The sequence below is a fragment of the Coturnix japonica genome, chromosome 4 (assembly GCF_054131305.1).
Source record: "Coturnix japonica strain WE chromosome 4, WE-NBRP24, whole genome shotgun sequence".
In the NCBI taxonomy this organism is placed as follows: domain Eukaryota; kingdom Metazoa; phylum Chordata; class Aves; order Galliformes; family Phasianidae; genus Coturnix; species Coturnix japonica.
The window spans coordinates 52,749,691-52,764,795 of record NC_140666.1 but is presented as its reverse complement, the minus strand read 5'-3'; the positions used below and the strand labels follow the sequence as shown (position 1 = coordinate 52,764,795).

The 15,105-nt window shown below is 45.4% G+C and overlaps 1 protein-coding gene across 3 annotated transcripts; it reads right to left on the bottom strand.

Moving 5' to 3' along the window:
• Positions 1-6,603: 6,603 nt before the first annotated feature.
• On the bottom strand, positions 6,604-14,718 carry ERI1 (exoribonuclease 1). Of its 3 annotated transcripts, none has more exons than XM_015861708.3 (7): positions 14,420-14,718; positions 13,902-14,077; positions 13,178-13,388; positions 12,482-12,565; positions 11,544-11,653; positions 9,693-9,807; positions 6,604-7,963 (listed from the first exon to the last, which is right to left on the bottom strand). In XM_015861708.3, exons 1-7 carry the CDS (start codon positions 14,423-14,425, stop codon positions 7,721-7,723), a joined length of 945 nt encoding a protein of 314 aa, XP_015717194.1. In that variant the 5' UTR covers positions 14,426-14,718; the 3' UTR covers positions 6,604-7,720. The 3 variants fall into 3 exon arrangements, with proteins under 3 accessions (XP_015717194.1, XP_015717193.2, XP_085402936.1); XM_015861707.3 differs by having other exon boundaries at positions 14,652-14,718; XM_085546810.1 differs by lacking the exon at positions 14,420-14,718 and adding an exon at positions 14,171-14,272.
• Positions 14,719-15,105: the final 387 nt, after the last annotated feature.

Genomic DNA, 15,105 nt, shown 5'->3' with positions numbered 1-15,105 from the left:
CACACACACACAGACCCAAACAACCCAACCTTGGGAAAAATTCTGGTACTTCTTTTTAGGAACCTCAGTAATTGCTGAATGTTAAAACTGGCTTGAGCATCTCAGGTAATACACCTGGCTATGCATACCCTCCTGATTTTTTACAGGGATGGCTTTCAGCAGTGGCTGTTACTTGGTAGGTGTTTGTCCCTTTCATCCTTGCCTGCTGGAATGACCTTAGAAATGGCTCCTGGGATCACTTTGAACCTTTAAAAGAGGGCTGGTTATGGGCACTAAGCAAATCTGCTAAGTTCAATGCCTTGCCTTGACCCTTCCCTCAGTAGTTCTTCTCTCCGAGCACGTTCAGACTCTCCCTGTCTGATGTGACTTTTTTGCAGGTGTAAAGATCTCGGGAGCACCTTGAGTAACTAATGGGAGCAGCACTATTTCCCCACACCCTGCCTCTCCCCTGCAGTCATGGCTCAAGAGAAAGGCACGTATCCGTCCATCACACGTACACCGTGTCTAATAGAAACCAACCTGTCCAAGGGTTATTCCTGCTGTGCTGGAGTGTGGTTTTTTGCCAACTTACTATTTTCTGGGCCTATTTACATGTAATTTCTGCTTGACTCATTCCATATTTCTTTGTTTGTTTGTTTGTATAGAAACACCAAGGTTGGAAAAGACCCACAGGATCACCTGGTTTGGTTTTTTGACATCTTCTTCCTGATGGTCCACAAAGATAAACTGGAATGAGACCTATGGCTCTGTGAAGAGGGGGTGCCTTGTAGCCATCAGAAAAGGCAGAGAGGGGATGTGTGACACACCAAAATCTTAGGAGGCTTCAAGGTCCAAGAAGTGTTTGATAACTGAGCTCTCTGCACCCTGATTGAAAACCACCAACAGCAGGATGGTGCTGGGGGGGAAGTGAGCTGTAATGCTGGGATCTGGGAAAGTGACTCAGGTGGTTGCATCCCCCCAGCTCTATTTGCAGTCTTTTCTAGAGTAACGTTGGCTACTTTACAATTTCCCCCAGTTTTGTTCCCTATGTGGCAGGGAAATGAGGCTTGGTGTGCCACGATGCTGTCACACAAGGTCAGAGCCTCCTGTGAAATAGTACCAGCCCCAGGCCAAACACGGAGACAAAGCCACAATAGCACTAACTGCTAAACCCAGAAAGCCTTTGACTGCTGCTTTATTACCTAAATTTAAGGGTAGCAGGTCTGACCGAATTATTCATTGCAAGCAAACTCTCTGGCAAACCTCCTCCATGCTGGCTGTTAGCAGACTGTGGGCAAACTGCCTTTCTGTTTGTAGAGCTGCTCATGCCAAGCACAGCACTACCCAGAAGCTGCCTGCCTGCCCTTTGCTTCCCTAAGCCCCACTCTGGAGCTGTGCTGTGTCCCAAGGCAGTGTGGTACCCACAGAGCAGTACAGCCCGGGGAGGAAGACTCTGCCTGTGAATTGAGTGGGTAGATTCCACTGCCCTTTTTATTGTGGATGCTTATGCATGTCTTTGCTTCAATCCATTTTCCACTCTTTCTTGTTTTCCACTGGCAGGTTATCCTCTTTTCCCAGTGAGGTTTTTTGCCTGTCTGGGGCAGCAGACTGAGCACGCTGTGAGATTAGTTCCCCTAACCATTGCCCTTCTAATCACAGTGCTTCATTCCTTTCTGTCTTCAACAGTCTTGCAACCATTTCCAAGTCTCTTTGTAGTACCCTGCAAGGCCGGGTTCAGTGGCCAGCTATGAATCTGCTCGAGACTAAGGGTCAAAGGCTAAACACCCTAATCTGCCACTGAAGGCCTTGGTAAGTAAGTGATTGGCCACAAAGATCAGCTCCTCTACCACCCCCAGGCAAACGGGACACATAGCAGGTGATCCCCTCCTTAGCAATGCTGTAGCAGCTGTCACTATTCTTTTTCATGTAAGGGCAGAAAAAGAAATAAAATAACGCCAAAGAAACAAACCTACAACTGAAGTGAGGTCTAGCTGTCTTCCTCCCATGCTTGTTGGGAAGGCTAGTGAGTGAACAAACCTGAATAACAGCCCCGTGGACAAAGTCTTTGGTGAGATAATGCCCAGGCTTCACTATTCCATCCTCCTCTGGGCTACTTAAAATCCCCATCTCTTTTGGAAAGGGCTTTTGGAAGCTGGCATGCTGCACTAGTGAACAGCACAGCCTCTCCCTTGCAGCTAAGCTATATTAAGAGGCAGCAAAGGCCGATGGAAAAAGTGCTAGAGGAGGCACTTGTCTCTGGCACTTAGGCTGCGTGGGCAGCGGGCTTGCTCCAGGGGCATCATTGTAGTGCCCACACACAGCTCTGAGCGCTGGTGCTACTGGCTGGTGCTATATCTCAGGTCTCCAGTCTGGCCTCCAGCTGTTGCTTCAGAAGGCAGAAGGACTCCTGCAGGTCCCATGTGGGATGTGCAAGCTCTGTGGAGACAGCTAAGATTCCAGGCACCAGACAGCTATGTTTAGATAACTAAATCTTTCCCACAGCAAGCCCTATAGGTCTAATGCTGAAGATAGGGTGAGTTGTGTTGTTTGTGCCAAGTTCTTGAGGTAGGAAGAAATAAAGTGGAATTGGAGGCAGGACTGGAGCCAAAACAAGCAATCTATGGTATACCCAGAAAGCAGGAACCATTTCTAATCAAGATGCATCTTTGTTTCCTTGAAAAAATTACCTCCTAGTTGTCTTAATTTGCTCACTAAACTCTGCCCCAAAGTACACACTTGATCATGCTTCCTTGAGATATTCTGTAGACTGTGTCTGGAAAGATTCACAGACTCCTTTTCCATCCCAAGACCTGCCATTTGAGGTTGCAGCCTGCAAAGTGGATCACCAAGCCTATTCTGTAGTGAGACACTGTAGACGCCCTGCCTTGACTCCTTTGAGCTTGCCCTTGTACTTGCACAGCTGCAGCAAAGAACAAGGTAGGACTATAGAAATAAAGTGATATTATCTAAAACTATACAGACAAACCTCTCACACATTTATACTCGCGTACCTATAATCACAAGTACTATGACAAGCCTCCATGTGGTCAGTCAAGAGGACATCCCCCAGAGGCCCATGCTCTTGCCTGGATTACTTACACCCATCATCTCTGACTCTCAGGTATTTAAACTTAGCATGGTTTGGATGTATTTTGTGCAACCATAGGAGCTGGCAAATCTTGCTCACAGCTCAGTCCATGTTTGCCATATGCTGATGTATTCTGTCAGAAAGAAGAGCACTTGAGTGGGCACTGAACCTACTTAAGTGTTCCTCTTCCCCTCACTTCACTGTCAAAACATCTTCATCCTTGCCACCTTTCTTTATTTCCAGTGGTGGCATCAACCTGAGATGTGCACATGATGGCAATCAGGAATGAAAGCACCATTAAACCACATGAATTTGCAGCAAGTTTTTACCATGACTGTGAAGGAAGATAAGGGATTCTCCATTTGTTTATACTGTCTTTGCCACTGTTGGCATCTGTTGTGCATCTGCAGCCTATGGGAACCGCATCATTGTGCTGGAGAAGGCAACAACTGCTAATCTGATAAGGTTCTGTAAGAGCTGCTCATAACAGCACAGACAAGAGTCCAGCTCACAGTACAGCTGCTTCCAGACGTGGGTCGTTAGAAAATCCATCAAGGCAGGGTCAGGGAAGGGCTTCTCCATGTGAGCAAAACAAACAGGAACGGAGCGAGCCTGCAAATTCCAAAGAAACCGCCCCCAAACTGCACACTGGGAGAGCAGAAGAAGGGTCTGGAGGAGTAACCTGCCAGCGTGGCCCTGCAGATTAACAGGGGAAACAAAGCAATGTGCAGCTGGGAGAAAACACTCCCCAAGGCCTCAGGCTCTGCGGGCACCAAAGGGATGCCCCAGGACATAGCACCAGGCTGCTGGGTTTCTCATTCTCATAACACCCTCTTATACATATGGCATGAGGCCTGTTCTCATAGTCTACAAGCTACATTAAATGCTCAGGTGCCGCAGAGAGGTATGGGCACACACCAGGCCCACCCTGCCCAGATCAGCTGGGATACATCACTGCTCCCTTCTTTTTAGGTCTCTGCCATCTTACTCCACACCTGCATGAATATGAAGGGCTACAAAGATGGTGAAGTGTCTATAGGGAAAGATGTATGAGGAGTGAGTGGCAGGTGCTGATCTCTGCCCTCTGGTTGCAGAGACAGGACCTGAGGGAATGGCACAGAGTTGTGCCAGGGGAGGGCCAGGTTAGGTGTAAGGAAAGGGTTCTTCACCAGAAGACTGTGGGCATGGAACAGGCTGCCCAGGGCAGCGTCCTTGGAGGTGTTCAAGACCAGGTTGGACAGGGCTCTGGGCAACCTGATCTAGTAAAGGTGTATGTTTGGTGGCCCTGCCAGGCAGGGGGGTTGGAACTACATGATCCTTGAGGTCCCTTCCAACCCAGGTCATTCTGTCATTCTGTCAGGCACAGCACTGAGCTCAAATTGTGTTTGGGCGACATTCTCAGAGGGTTTGGGTTTTGGGTGGTGCTGCATGAAGCCAGGGGTTGGACTCGATGGTCCTTGTAAGCCCATCCCAACATGGGATGTTCTATGAGTCTGTGATTCTAAATTAATCACAGACATCCAAGTGTAAGAAAGGGAGGCACACTGAGTCTCAAACTTACATGAAAATAATATATAAAATGCCCTAATGTCCTGCATACAGTTCAGTTACTTACCAACTAAAATAATGAATTATTATAAAATAAAGGGACATTCCACAGCAGGGAGACCTCCAAATCATACTGATTGCAGTCATGAATTAAAACAAGCAGGGCACTCCATGCTGATGCTTTCACAGGGCAACGCAGCAGACAAGAGCTTAAGGAAAGGGCAGGACAAGCCTGCAGCAAAACACCAGGAGGTCTCTGAGGGAGCAAGAGCAGCAGCTCAAGCTGAGCTGGAGCTTTTATCTGGTTGCACTGCTGGGAGCAGCCCCCTGCTCATTGCTATGTTCATTAGCAACAAGATGTGGAAACACAGCTGGCATCTTCCTATAGGACAAGCACAGTTGCTGTGGACAAGCAGCTCTGCCATGTCCCTGCAGCCACACTTGGTTGGAAGGTTCATGGGAGGTTACAAATCATGCAGACTCTTCCTCTACATGCAGCTAGCAACGTTTACCCAGACTGCATTGATTGGACAGAGAGAGGTTATTACTCTTTAACCTTTCTGAGAAATCTTCTTCTCTCTCTAACACAGCCCAACAATACTGTACATCCTGCTCACATTCATATAAACGTGTATTAAGAAATCTACTTGGAAGCGTGCCCGTGTTGAAATGTCTGTGGCTGCTGTGTTTAGGGATGTTTGCTGCTCTGGAGTTGTGGAGTTGTTGTTCAAGAGCAGCTCCTGAAATGTGAAATGAAGAAACTTACAAACAAACAAGGAAAAATCGAGGCCTCATGCTACTATCAGCAACATAACACCTGGATCATTTTTCCCCCCTCTGCATAAAATAGAGATTGTTTTTTACATAGTTATCAATGAATTTTGCCAGGACTGGAGGACTCCTACAGCAGACAGAAGCATTTGCTACAGCAAAGATGTACCCAGTATGGTTCTCCTCTGGACAAACAAATAAAACCTAAAAGCTTGAACAAGTGTCTGTCTGCAACACAAGCATCAGCATTAAAAACCACCGTACCTCTCTCTGTTATGTTTGTTATAATTTACTCAAGCCATAGGATCACAGAATATCCTGTGTTGGAAGGGGCCACAAGGACCATAAAGTCCAACCCGTGGCTCCACACAGCACCACCCAAAACTCAAACCCTATGTCTGAGTGTCGTCCTTCACCACCAGCATGGAAACATCCAGGGCAATGCATCCTTTACCAGGCAGTGTGAATGATGTGAAACCACAACAGTTCTTCACTTTTGAAACCTATGCCATAACCTGTAAAAATCACCTTTTATTTGGGCTGTGAGCCCAGTTACAGACCTGTAAATAAGATCAGTGACAAAGTCTATGACACCGTCAGTATCCTGAAGGGAAATGTGCTGAGCTGGGCTCCGTTTTATCATCAAAACCTTCACCATGGCAATTCAGAGACAAAAGAAGTTACCATAGCGTTCTGTCTGCTGGAATCACGTGAAGAACCAGCTGTATGGTGAAAAGCAAACAGAAAATTAACAATTTGGACAAAATACAGGATGACAAGGAAGTGGTACCGTGAGAATAAGCGTATCACAGTTCTACCTTTATGAAAATACATTTGTAGTACTGCTGAAAGGGGGAAAAGAATGTACATACTGATAACAGGCTCTGAGTAGAACAAATATTTACTGTCAGAATAAAACAAACATCATCCTAAAGCAGCTGTCCCCCACGGTGACTGCGGCTGTGGCTGGAAAGAAAACTGCTTTCTTCCTACAAATGAAGCAATGGAGACTTGATCAGTATTTCTTTTTCTTGTCAGAGTTTAAAATAAAAGATTGCAGGTGCTGCTGAACCAATTCAGAAGAGAAAGAGGTGCTAAGAGGGGTTTGGTTGGCCTCCTAGTGAACGCTCTTAACAAACTAAGTTCCTTCTGAATTATCAGTCTTGTTTCCCGCATGTCAATGGGTAGAAATAATGAATGGACTCGTAATACAGGGATACTAAACTCACTTTTTTGTTTTTATTATTAAGAGCAATCGAAATACACCACTTAGTAAGAGACAAAGTGAGTGAACGCTTTGGTCACGTTTGACCTAATAGGAAAGCAGACGTTGTTATTAGATGTGGCCTTCACTGGTAATGACAACATTCGTCTTCCAAGACTAGAATTTCTGATAGAGGCATAGTTTCATGGTAACAGAGGTAGGAAAAGGTACCAAAAATAGTCAAGCAAGTTTCTGAAGTATCTAAAACAAAACAAGCTTCTATTTCCTAACAACTCATAACATAGAATTTTCAATCTGTTTTGAACATCTTATTTCACTTTTAAGTCAAAATAGCTGACAAATGTTTAAATAGGCTGTCTCACTTGAGCGCAGCAAACATAGGAGATATGATTCTCAAAGTTCAGTCCCAAAGCATCTCCTCTTTTTAAATACAAGTTTAAAATCTTAATAGCAAACTGTATGAATGAGACAGCTCTTTCAATCTGATGGGGATGCAGAAAAGCAGGTCCCTTAAATTTGAAATAAAAATAACAGGTGCAGTATTAATTTACTGCTCTAGGACCGATGAACATGCTTCTATTTCTCAGACTTGTTAAAAAAAGAAATACATTTGTCACCAGGAACCCCAATGGGAATGCCTTACCAGGAGAGGCCAGCCAAGACAATCTGTGTTTCAGTTCTTCCAACAACGTCTAGTTTGTATGCAGTGAATAATCGGGCGCTAAATATCACTATAGCATGGTATAATGAATAAATACCACCCACAGGCTGGTGAGGAACAGTAGCACCCAGGCCCAGCCAACCTATGCATATGTTTAATTACTCATCCTTAAAAAATTACCACTTTGCCTGGATTCCATATACCAATCTTACTGCTAGGAAAGGTGCAAACAAGTCCATCAGTACATATTCAAAAGTAAGATGTAAAACGAGGTTCAAAGAGCAAAAACCTTCCATGTTCCTTTATATTTCAGCAGAGACAGTTGGTTAAGGTGCTTTCAGATTCTGCACTGCAGACGGGTTTGCAGAGGTGGCCATTTGATAAGCTGTTCACAGTACAGTTTGTAGTGGGTATCAGTGAGGGGTTCCTAGAGCTGAACCCTGAGCTGTTAGTTTCTGTAGCGGGGCATCTGTGGAGCTGGGGCTCCCTCTAAGGGAGCAGCGGAGGACACTGTCATAAGCTGTCCTGCATGCATTTTCTCATTCACCCGCAGCTGACAGCCATCCTGCAGCATCCTTATAGCGATCCTTGCAATGTTTTTAGAGTCATCGAGTCCACTGTGAGGTCTCCCATCATAGCTCATCCCCAGCTTCTCAAGCATGATCATCAGCTTGGTCTGGTTTCTGGGAACCTGATGGAAAAAGTGAACCATATTTAAGAATTAGGTTCTGTAACGCACTGCAAGATAAACAGACGCAGATTTTAAGTACTACGTGCTGCCTTCATGTTGCCCGTTGTTGGATCATTAATGCTTCAATTTCAAAGCAACTCGCTGAGGCAGGCATTCATTTTTTCGAGCTTGTTTAGACTCAGGACCATCTCAAGAGCCTCTCGCCATCATCAGCTCAGGAGGTGCCAGCACTGGTCATGGTCCAGCTATGCTTAATATCCCTATAAAAAAGAATTACCAAGGTGGCACAGCAGGGAGAAATTGGGTTTTCTTTCTTCTTTTTCTTTTCAGTGCTAAGGGATTAAGAAGTATCAGGATCCTGATTTTTGCTGGCATCAAGCAGATGAATGTCTCCAAATGCCACAGTATACAGTGGCAGCCTTCAGCCTTCAGCCTCCCATGTCTGCATAGACAAGGAGGCTTAGCTGACTTACCCATGCAAAGTGCTACACCAGGAAATGCCCGACTCCTCTCCTCCTTAGCTATTAAATGTGCATTTGTTCTCCAGAAAGGTCAAAGAAAAAAAAAAAAGATATCAAAACTTCGGTTTGCTCTCTTGGTGGTGGCACCAGTACAGGAGAGGGCTGCTGTGTGGAGTCAGGAGTTGGGCTCAATAATCCTTACAGGTCCCTTCCAACCTAGGACTACGACTATGTGAGCACGGGACATTAATAGTTTCCAGATCTTACACAATATTACTACTACATTTAACAGCTAGGCAGAACAGAGACAACACAGTTAACAAAACCCAGCAACACACAGCTGCTGTTGTAACACCCACAAACTGGACAGGGAAGACACACCTGCAAGTGGTAGGGTACTGCACAGAGCCTTTGTAATTGACATGTCTATCAGCATTATTTAGCAACAGATCCAACTGCAGAACAGCTAAACACAAGGATTGAACAACCGTAAGTTCTACAAGAATTAATTTGCATTCAAATCAAAATGCTAAGAATTAAAAGAAATTGATTAATTCCAAGTTATAATCTTCATTGGCTTTGACAAAGCGACATTCCCACTGCTAAACAGAGAAAGAGAAGGGTTTGTCTGGTTTAAATCTAACAGGACTAACAGGACAGTTCTGTGTTCTAACGTGTTTCCAGTAGAAAAAGTCACCTAGAAATGGTGTAGTAATAGAGGAGTGAACTGAATAACCATGTCATATTTAACCAGCACAAAGTAAAGATCTTATTAAATGTCTATCTCTTTTCTTTTTTTTTCCTTCAAGTTTACATTTGATACCACAATCCTTTAAAGAAGAGATTGTTGGCCAGGTCCAAATCATATTCAAACCAATGGTTTAGCTGCACTGACTAGCAATTCACTAGAATCTGCAATTACTTATTTTACAGCTACTTGACAGTGAACGAAAGCAGCAATAAGGCCCTGTGCTGAAACAGGTATTACTTCTCTCTTGAGAATTTGATGCAACTAGATATGTCCTCATCTTTTCCTGTTCCCATCACTGTGGAGATAACCGACAGCAGTGACATATTACTTAAGTACAGGAAGCAATAACTGCAAAATCAATACAGATTATTTCAGCTAAGCTAAGATTTGTTCTAAGAGCACCAACATGATATTTTTAGACAATTATTTCATAAGATGCAGGTAACAATCACAGGTACAAGGAGACACGTGAGACAAACTGAATTTTCCTGCAAGAGAAACAAGAACCGATCCGTACCTTATAGAAGTTGCCGTATGATTTGCGAATATTGATCCACTTTTTGGCAAATGAAGGGTGTTTGATACGGCTGACACGGCACTGGATGTTCAAAAATTTACTCATATCCCAAGACCTTCACATGTTATAGAGAAAAGAAAGAACATTAATAATGATGAATTCATATGCTCTCAATTTTAACCACTGCGCAGCTGAAGCACAAGAAAACGTCTTTCTTTGGTGTTAGTAGGAAGAAAACAGCTCAGATTAGGAAAAGCTGCCTAGGGACACAGAGTTTTTTAGTATTACATTGTTAATGACGGGGAAAATAAATAGAAGAAACATTTTTACTATGATGGTTTCAGATCCAGTATAGTTGAAACAAAAAAGTAGCCTGCCAACTTCCCAGCCTACACATCAACCCTAACACAGCCCAAGTCTCATACACCAGAGGCGTATACAGTCCTTGCAGAGCAAATGATACCTTAAACGTCCCTGATCACTCAGTATGCACATATCTCTCTCCTTAACTAATGTTACTGAAACAAGACTGAGCTTAGTTTTAGGTGAGCCAGACTCCACGCACTTCCATCCTTCCTTCCTGAAGGGAACCACTCCAACAAGTTTGTAAGCTTCAAGCTAAAGTAAAGCCATTTTTCTCCCTCCTGCAGCTGTCTATGCGATCTCACTGCACCTATTTTCCTTGAGGAGCATCACTGCGGGGATTTCCCTGGAGAATTCCAGACATATTTTAAGCTCAGTAGTACAACTAGTTTTATACCGGCTTTGGCTTAGTACTGTCTTTTTAAAGATCTTCTATTGCTTTCAAAGATACAAACCCAATCACAAGGAAAAGTCAATTAAATAGGATTAGCTGTCAATTATCCACATCATACTAATGCAATTCAATCTTTAATTCACTCCTTGGTTTTAAGGAGCACACAGAACTCCACTGTAAAAATCAAGTCTCACGTGACAGCTTCCAGACAGCCTCACTGTTCATGCTGGGCACAACCCCGTTTCAGCAGTAAAGGCTCTTCACCAGAAGAGGTGTGTGATTTATAGACATTGCCCAAACTCTAAATAATTCTGAGGAAAAAAACAGGAATTTTCCCACTTGGTAAACTGGATTAATTTAGGGTTTTGTTATGCATTAATTCACCTGCTGTGATACTACTGTGATACTATGCACTGGAACAGGTTGTGGATGCCCCATCCCTGGAGGCACTCAAGGCCAGGCTGGATGTGGCTCCAGGAGCCTGGTGTGGTGGTTGGTGACCCTGCACACAACGGGAGGTTGAAGCTGGATGATCTTAAAGTCCTTTTTAAACCAGGCCATTCTGTGATACTTCTCAAACTGCTCATGCCATGGACTGGAGCATTTATCTGTGTTTTACCTGAGAATGGCCTTAGGGAACTATAGTAAAACTCTTCCCCATTCTCTTTTTTTTATAAACTGGTCTTCTTCCAGGGTTTATCCATCTTTAGTTCAGCACAGCATTGTGTTTTATTAATCCAGTCACGTAATAATGCATACTGGGTGCAACACAATCACATCACCTCCTTCAAGAGAGCATGGGACCTAGTTAGAACTAAGTGCAGGATGAAAGGCAGATGGAAACAGAGAATTACAAGTCTGAAGGACAAAAAGTCTACTGAACATAATCTAATTGAATGCAGAAACTTGGAAAGGAAACGGTGCCACCTAGTGGACTTGAAGCACCATTTCAAACTGTTCAGCTTTCCCGACCAATTTAAAACTGGAATAAAGGCAAAATAACAGTATGGTGGTCCATCTTTAACAATTTTGCTACAGAGATCAAACATTATTTTGAAGTTTTAGAGCATGCTGGAAGTTACATAAGGACATACCCATCTGTCAACATGCAATAGCTATACTTTGTTCCCAGCTCTCGCTGTCTCATCCAGTCTACAACGTTCTGCAGAACTTGAGGGAATGTATCAGCTTTATCAACAATGTCCTACAAGAACAAGAAAAAGAAAAGTGAGGAACACTCATTTTCAGGAAAACACAGTGTGAAGGATAAGAACCACTGGGAGGGAGTGTTGATCTGCCAGTGGGAAGAAGGGTACTACAGAGGGACCTGGATAGACTGGATCAACAGGCCAAGGAAAATGGCATGAGTTTCAACAGGGCCAAGTGTTGGGTCCTGCACTGTGGTCACAACAACCCCAGGCAACCCTACAGGCTTGGGGAGGTGTGGCTGGAAAGCTGCCTGATGGAAAGGGACCTTGGTGTGCTGATGGACAGTCGGCTGAATATGAGCCAGCAGTGTGCCCAGGTGGCCAAGAGGGCCAATGGCATCCTGGCTTGTATCACCACACCATTCTGGTGTGGTGAGCAGGACTAGGGAAGTCATCCTGCCCCTGTACTTGGCATTGGTGAGGCCTCACTTCAAGTGCTGTGTTCAGTTTGGGGCACCTCAGTACAAAAAGAACATGGAAGTACTGGAGCAGGTGCAGAGAAGGGCAACGAAGCTTGTGAAGGGCTTGGAAAATCAGCCCTGTTATTAGAGGCTGAATGAGCTGGGGCTGTTTAGTCTGGGGAATAGGAGGCTGAAGGGAGACCTTATCGCTCTTTTCCAGTATCTGAAGGGTGCTTACAGTGAGAGCGGGGCAAGTCTGTTCTCACAGGTGACAGGATGAGGGGAAATGGCCTCAAGTTGCACCAAGGTAAGTTTAGGTTGGACGTCAGGAAACACTTCTTTACAGAAAGGGTAGTTGAGTACTGGAATAGGCACATCTCATTTTCCTCAGCTTTTCCCCAAAGAAATACAAGCACAAATTACCTGAGTGATCCCTGTCAGACCAACACAAAATTCAGAAAGCTTGGGATTGATCTCTGGCTTCACGTACTGCTGGAACGTATCCTCCTGCAGAGAGAGAATCAGTCAGAAGCAGCATGTATGGAGCCTGCAAGGCAACTTCTTCTGCTTGCCCACAGCTCAAAAAACAATAATTAGTGGCTATAATTTCATGTAGAATCACAGATTGCTGGAAATTCCCCAGTTAAAACTTCCAGGTACTTAACCGTACCATCAGTCAGAGGGATCTGCAACTTCAGTGTCTCATAATTTCAGTTCGATAGCAGCTAAGTTTCTCCTACATGCAAGATGTGCAGGAACACAGCACTTAGGACAGCAAAACCTCTATGAAATAGTTTTAAAACCAGGTTAGACAGTAACAGTCCATCTGTAAGGTACACTGAAGAGATGGCCTAATCCACTGAGAAGCAGAGCTTCTCTGAATCCCCTCCTTCTAGAACCACACATTCCTCCTTGCAACAGCAGGGACAGCTTCTTTCACACCAGGAAGTTAGCTTTGTTTGTGTGTAAGAGGCACAGAGGACAAGTCTTGGAGCAGGGAATAAAGAAAGCGGTCATTTTTAATGAAGTTCAATGTCTATCTAGGAAATAATCCAGACTTTCTGAAGCAAAGAAGTTATAACAAAAGACAACACATTGACTCATTATTAGGTCACTTACTATTTCCAGCGTACGCGTGTTTAATAAGACAACAGGAAACTCAATTATTTCGTGTATAAATTCAGGTGGGTTTCCTTCTTCACATGTTGCTTCAAAATCAACAACACAGATGTAGTCATAGTAGCCATCTCCATTAATAGGTTCCTTCTGCATCAGCTTCTGTTTCTTATAATAGTTCTTCAGTCTCTTCTTCAGCACATCCTTCACTCCTCTAAAGAGATAAGGAAAGTAACTAGGGTTACACTCTCATTTAATCAATTACAGCACTCTCGTACAATCACAGCTATACTCAGCATTCAAACGCTTATCATTTATAACCCCATTTTGAGCATTAGCACTTACGAAGACTGAATTCAATATCACACCATTAACACTCAGTTCTCTGTGATAATGCAAAGGCTGCAATATCCCAGACAACTGATGTGCCTAGATAATATCAGTATTCCAAGAGCGGCTCAGAAGCACAGTGCAGATGCCCAGTATCTTTGCAGGGCCACCTCCACTTCAGCAAACCTCAGCAGTCTCTGCTGAAGCCATATATTGCAAATGAAATTAAATGAAACAGCTACTCATAGGCAAGTGATATTGTCACAAAAGCAGCCCATTGGCTTACAAAGAAAAAATGGAACTGGACTGATTTTGCACGTTTAAGCCTTAAAACAACCATCCCTTCTGGCTCTACCATGCTCAAAGACAAACCCAAAGGTCCACAGCTCAGCCTAACCTGGTGTCGAGCTTGAACTCCGCGAGTTTATTTCTAAGCTCATCTCTGGTCATTCTGTTGATGTAGCCGTTGGTCATAGCAATTTCTTTGTACACGGGATCGCTGAAGTCATTGGGATTGGAAGCTGTGTTTTTCCCATTGCTTTCTTGATCGCTGACCCTGCACTGCAGCTTACCCTGCAAGGAAGAAAAGCTTGAAGGTCAAAACGTTCGCTAGATCGCTAATATTTATGCACAGTTTTGGTGCCCAAACGCATTAAAACCTCACACCATTGTACTCGTGGTCAGACTGTGTGAGTTCCCTTAGGGACGGAAAGTAAACTCAGCATTAAAGCAGCACCGGCCTGCACGCTTCCAATGAAAAACAAGAAGAATACGAAAGGGACGGGAGTGTGTGCCCGAAGTTACGTCAAATCTAAGGGACGAAACCAGACAGGCAGCCCGAGTTTAAGAGCAAAACTCGTTTCTCGGGTACGAGCTACCAAAACCTCGATGGAAGCGGGGGAGCCCTCTCGTCACCTTCATTCAGCGCTGTCCGTACTAACTGCATTCCCCGCGCAGCCGGACGCGCATCATGAGGCCCGCAAGGCCCAGGGCCTCCCCCGCCCACCCGGCCCGGCGCTGGGCTCGCTCCGCAGGTTCGCTCCGCAGCGGGTAATGGCTCCGGCGGCCCAGGACGGGGCAGGCCCAGGACGAGGCAGGCCCAGGACGGGGCAGGCCCGGGGCGGCTCGGCGCATGGCCGGCACTCACCGGCGGGCGGGCGGCCTGCGGGCGGTTCTCCTTCTGCTCCTCCATGGCCGATGGAGGCGGGGAGGGCGGCGGGGCCGGGCTGGGCTCAGCGCCTCCTCCCGTCGGGCCGTTGGTGATGGCCGGGGCGGGCCGTGTGCGCCTGCGCCTGCGGAGACGGCAGGGATGGGAGTAGTGCCATGCACCGGGCTGCTCCGGTCCGGGTACGGATAGCAGCCCCTACATCCCTTTGCCATTAGCCTCATCTCAAAGCACACTTGGTAACTCCCAGGGAAACTTAAGCACCAGCATCAGGCTGGTGGGGGCAGATGTTGGCCAGACTCTGTGCATAGGTCCACCCTATTGGAACCAAGGGCTCCCGACAGGCACAACAGAGCCCTTCAAACCCCGGTTCGCTGCCACCTTTCAAGGGGAATCCCGGGGTCACAGGGCGGCATCTTGTCCCCACACTTCTGGC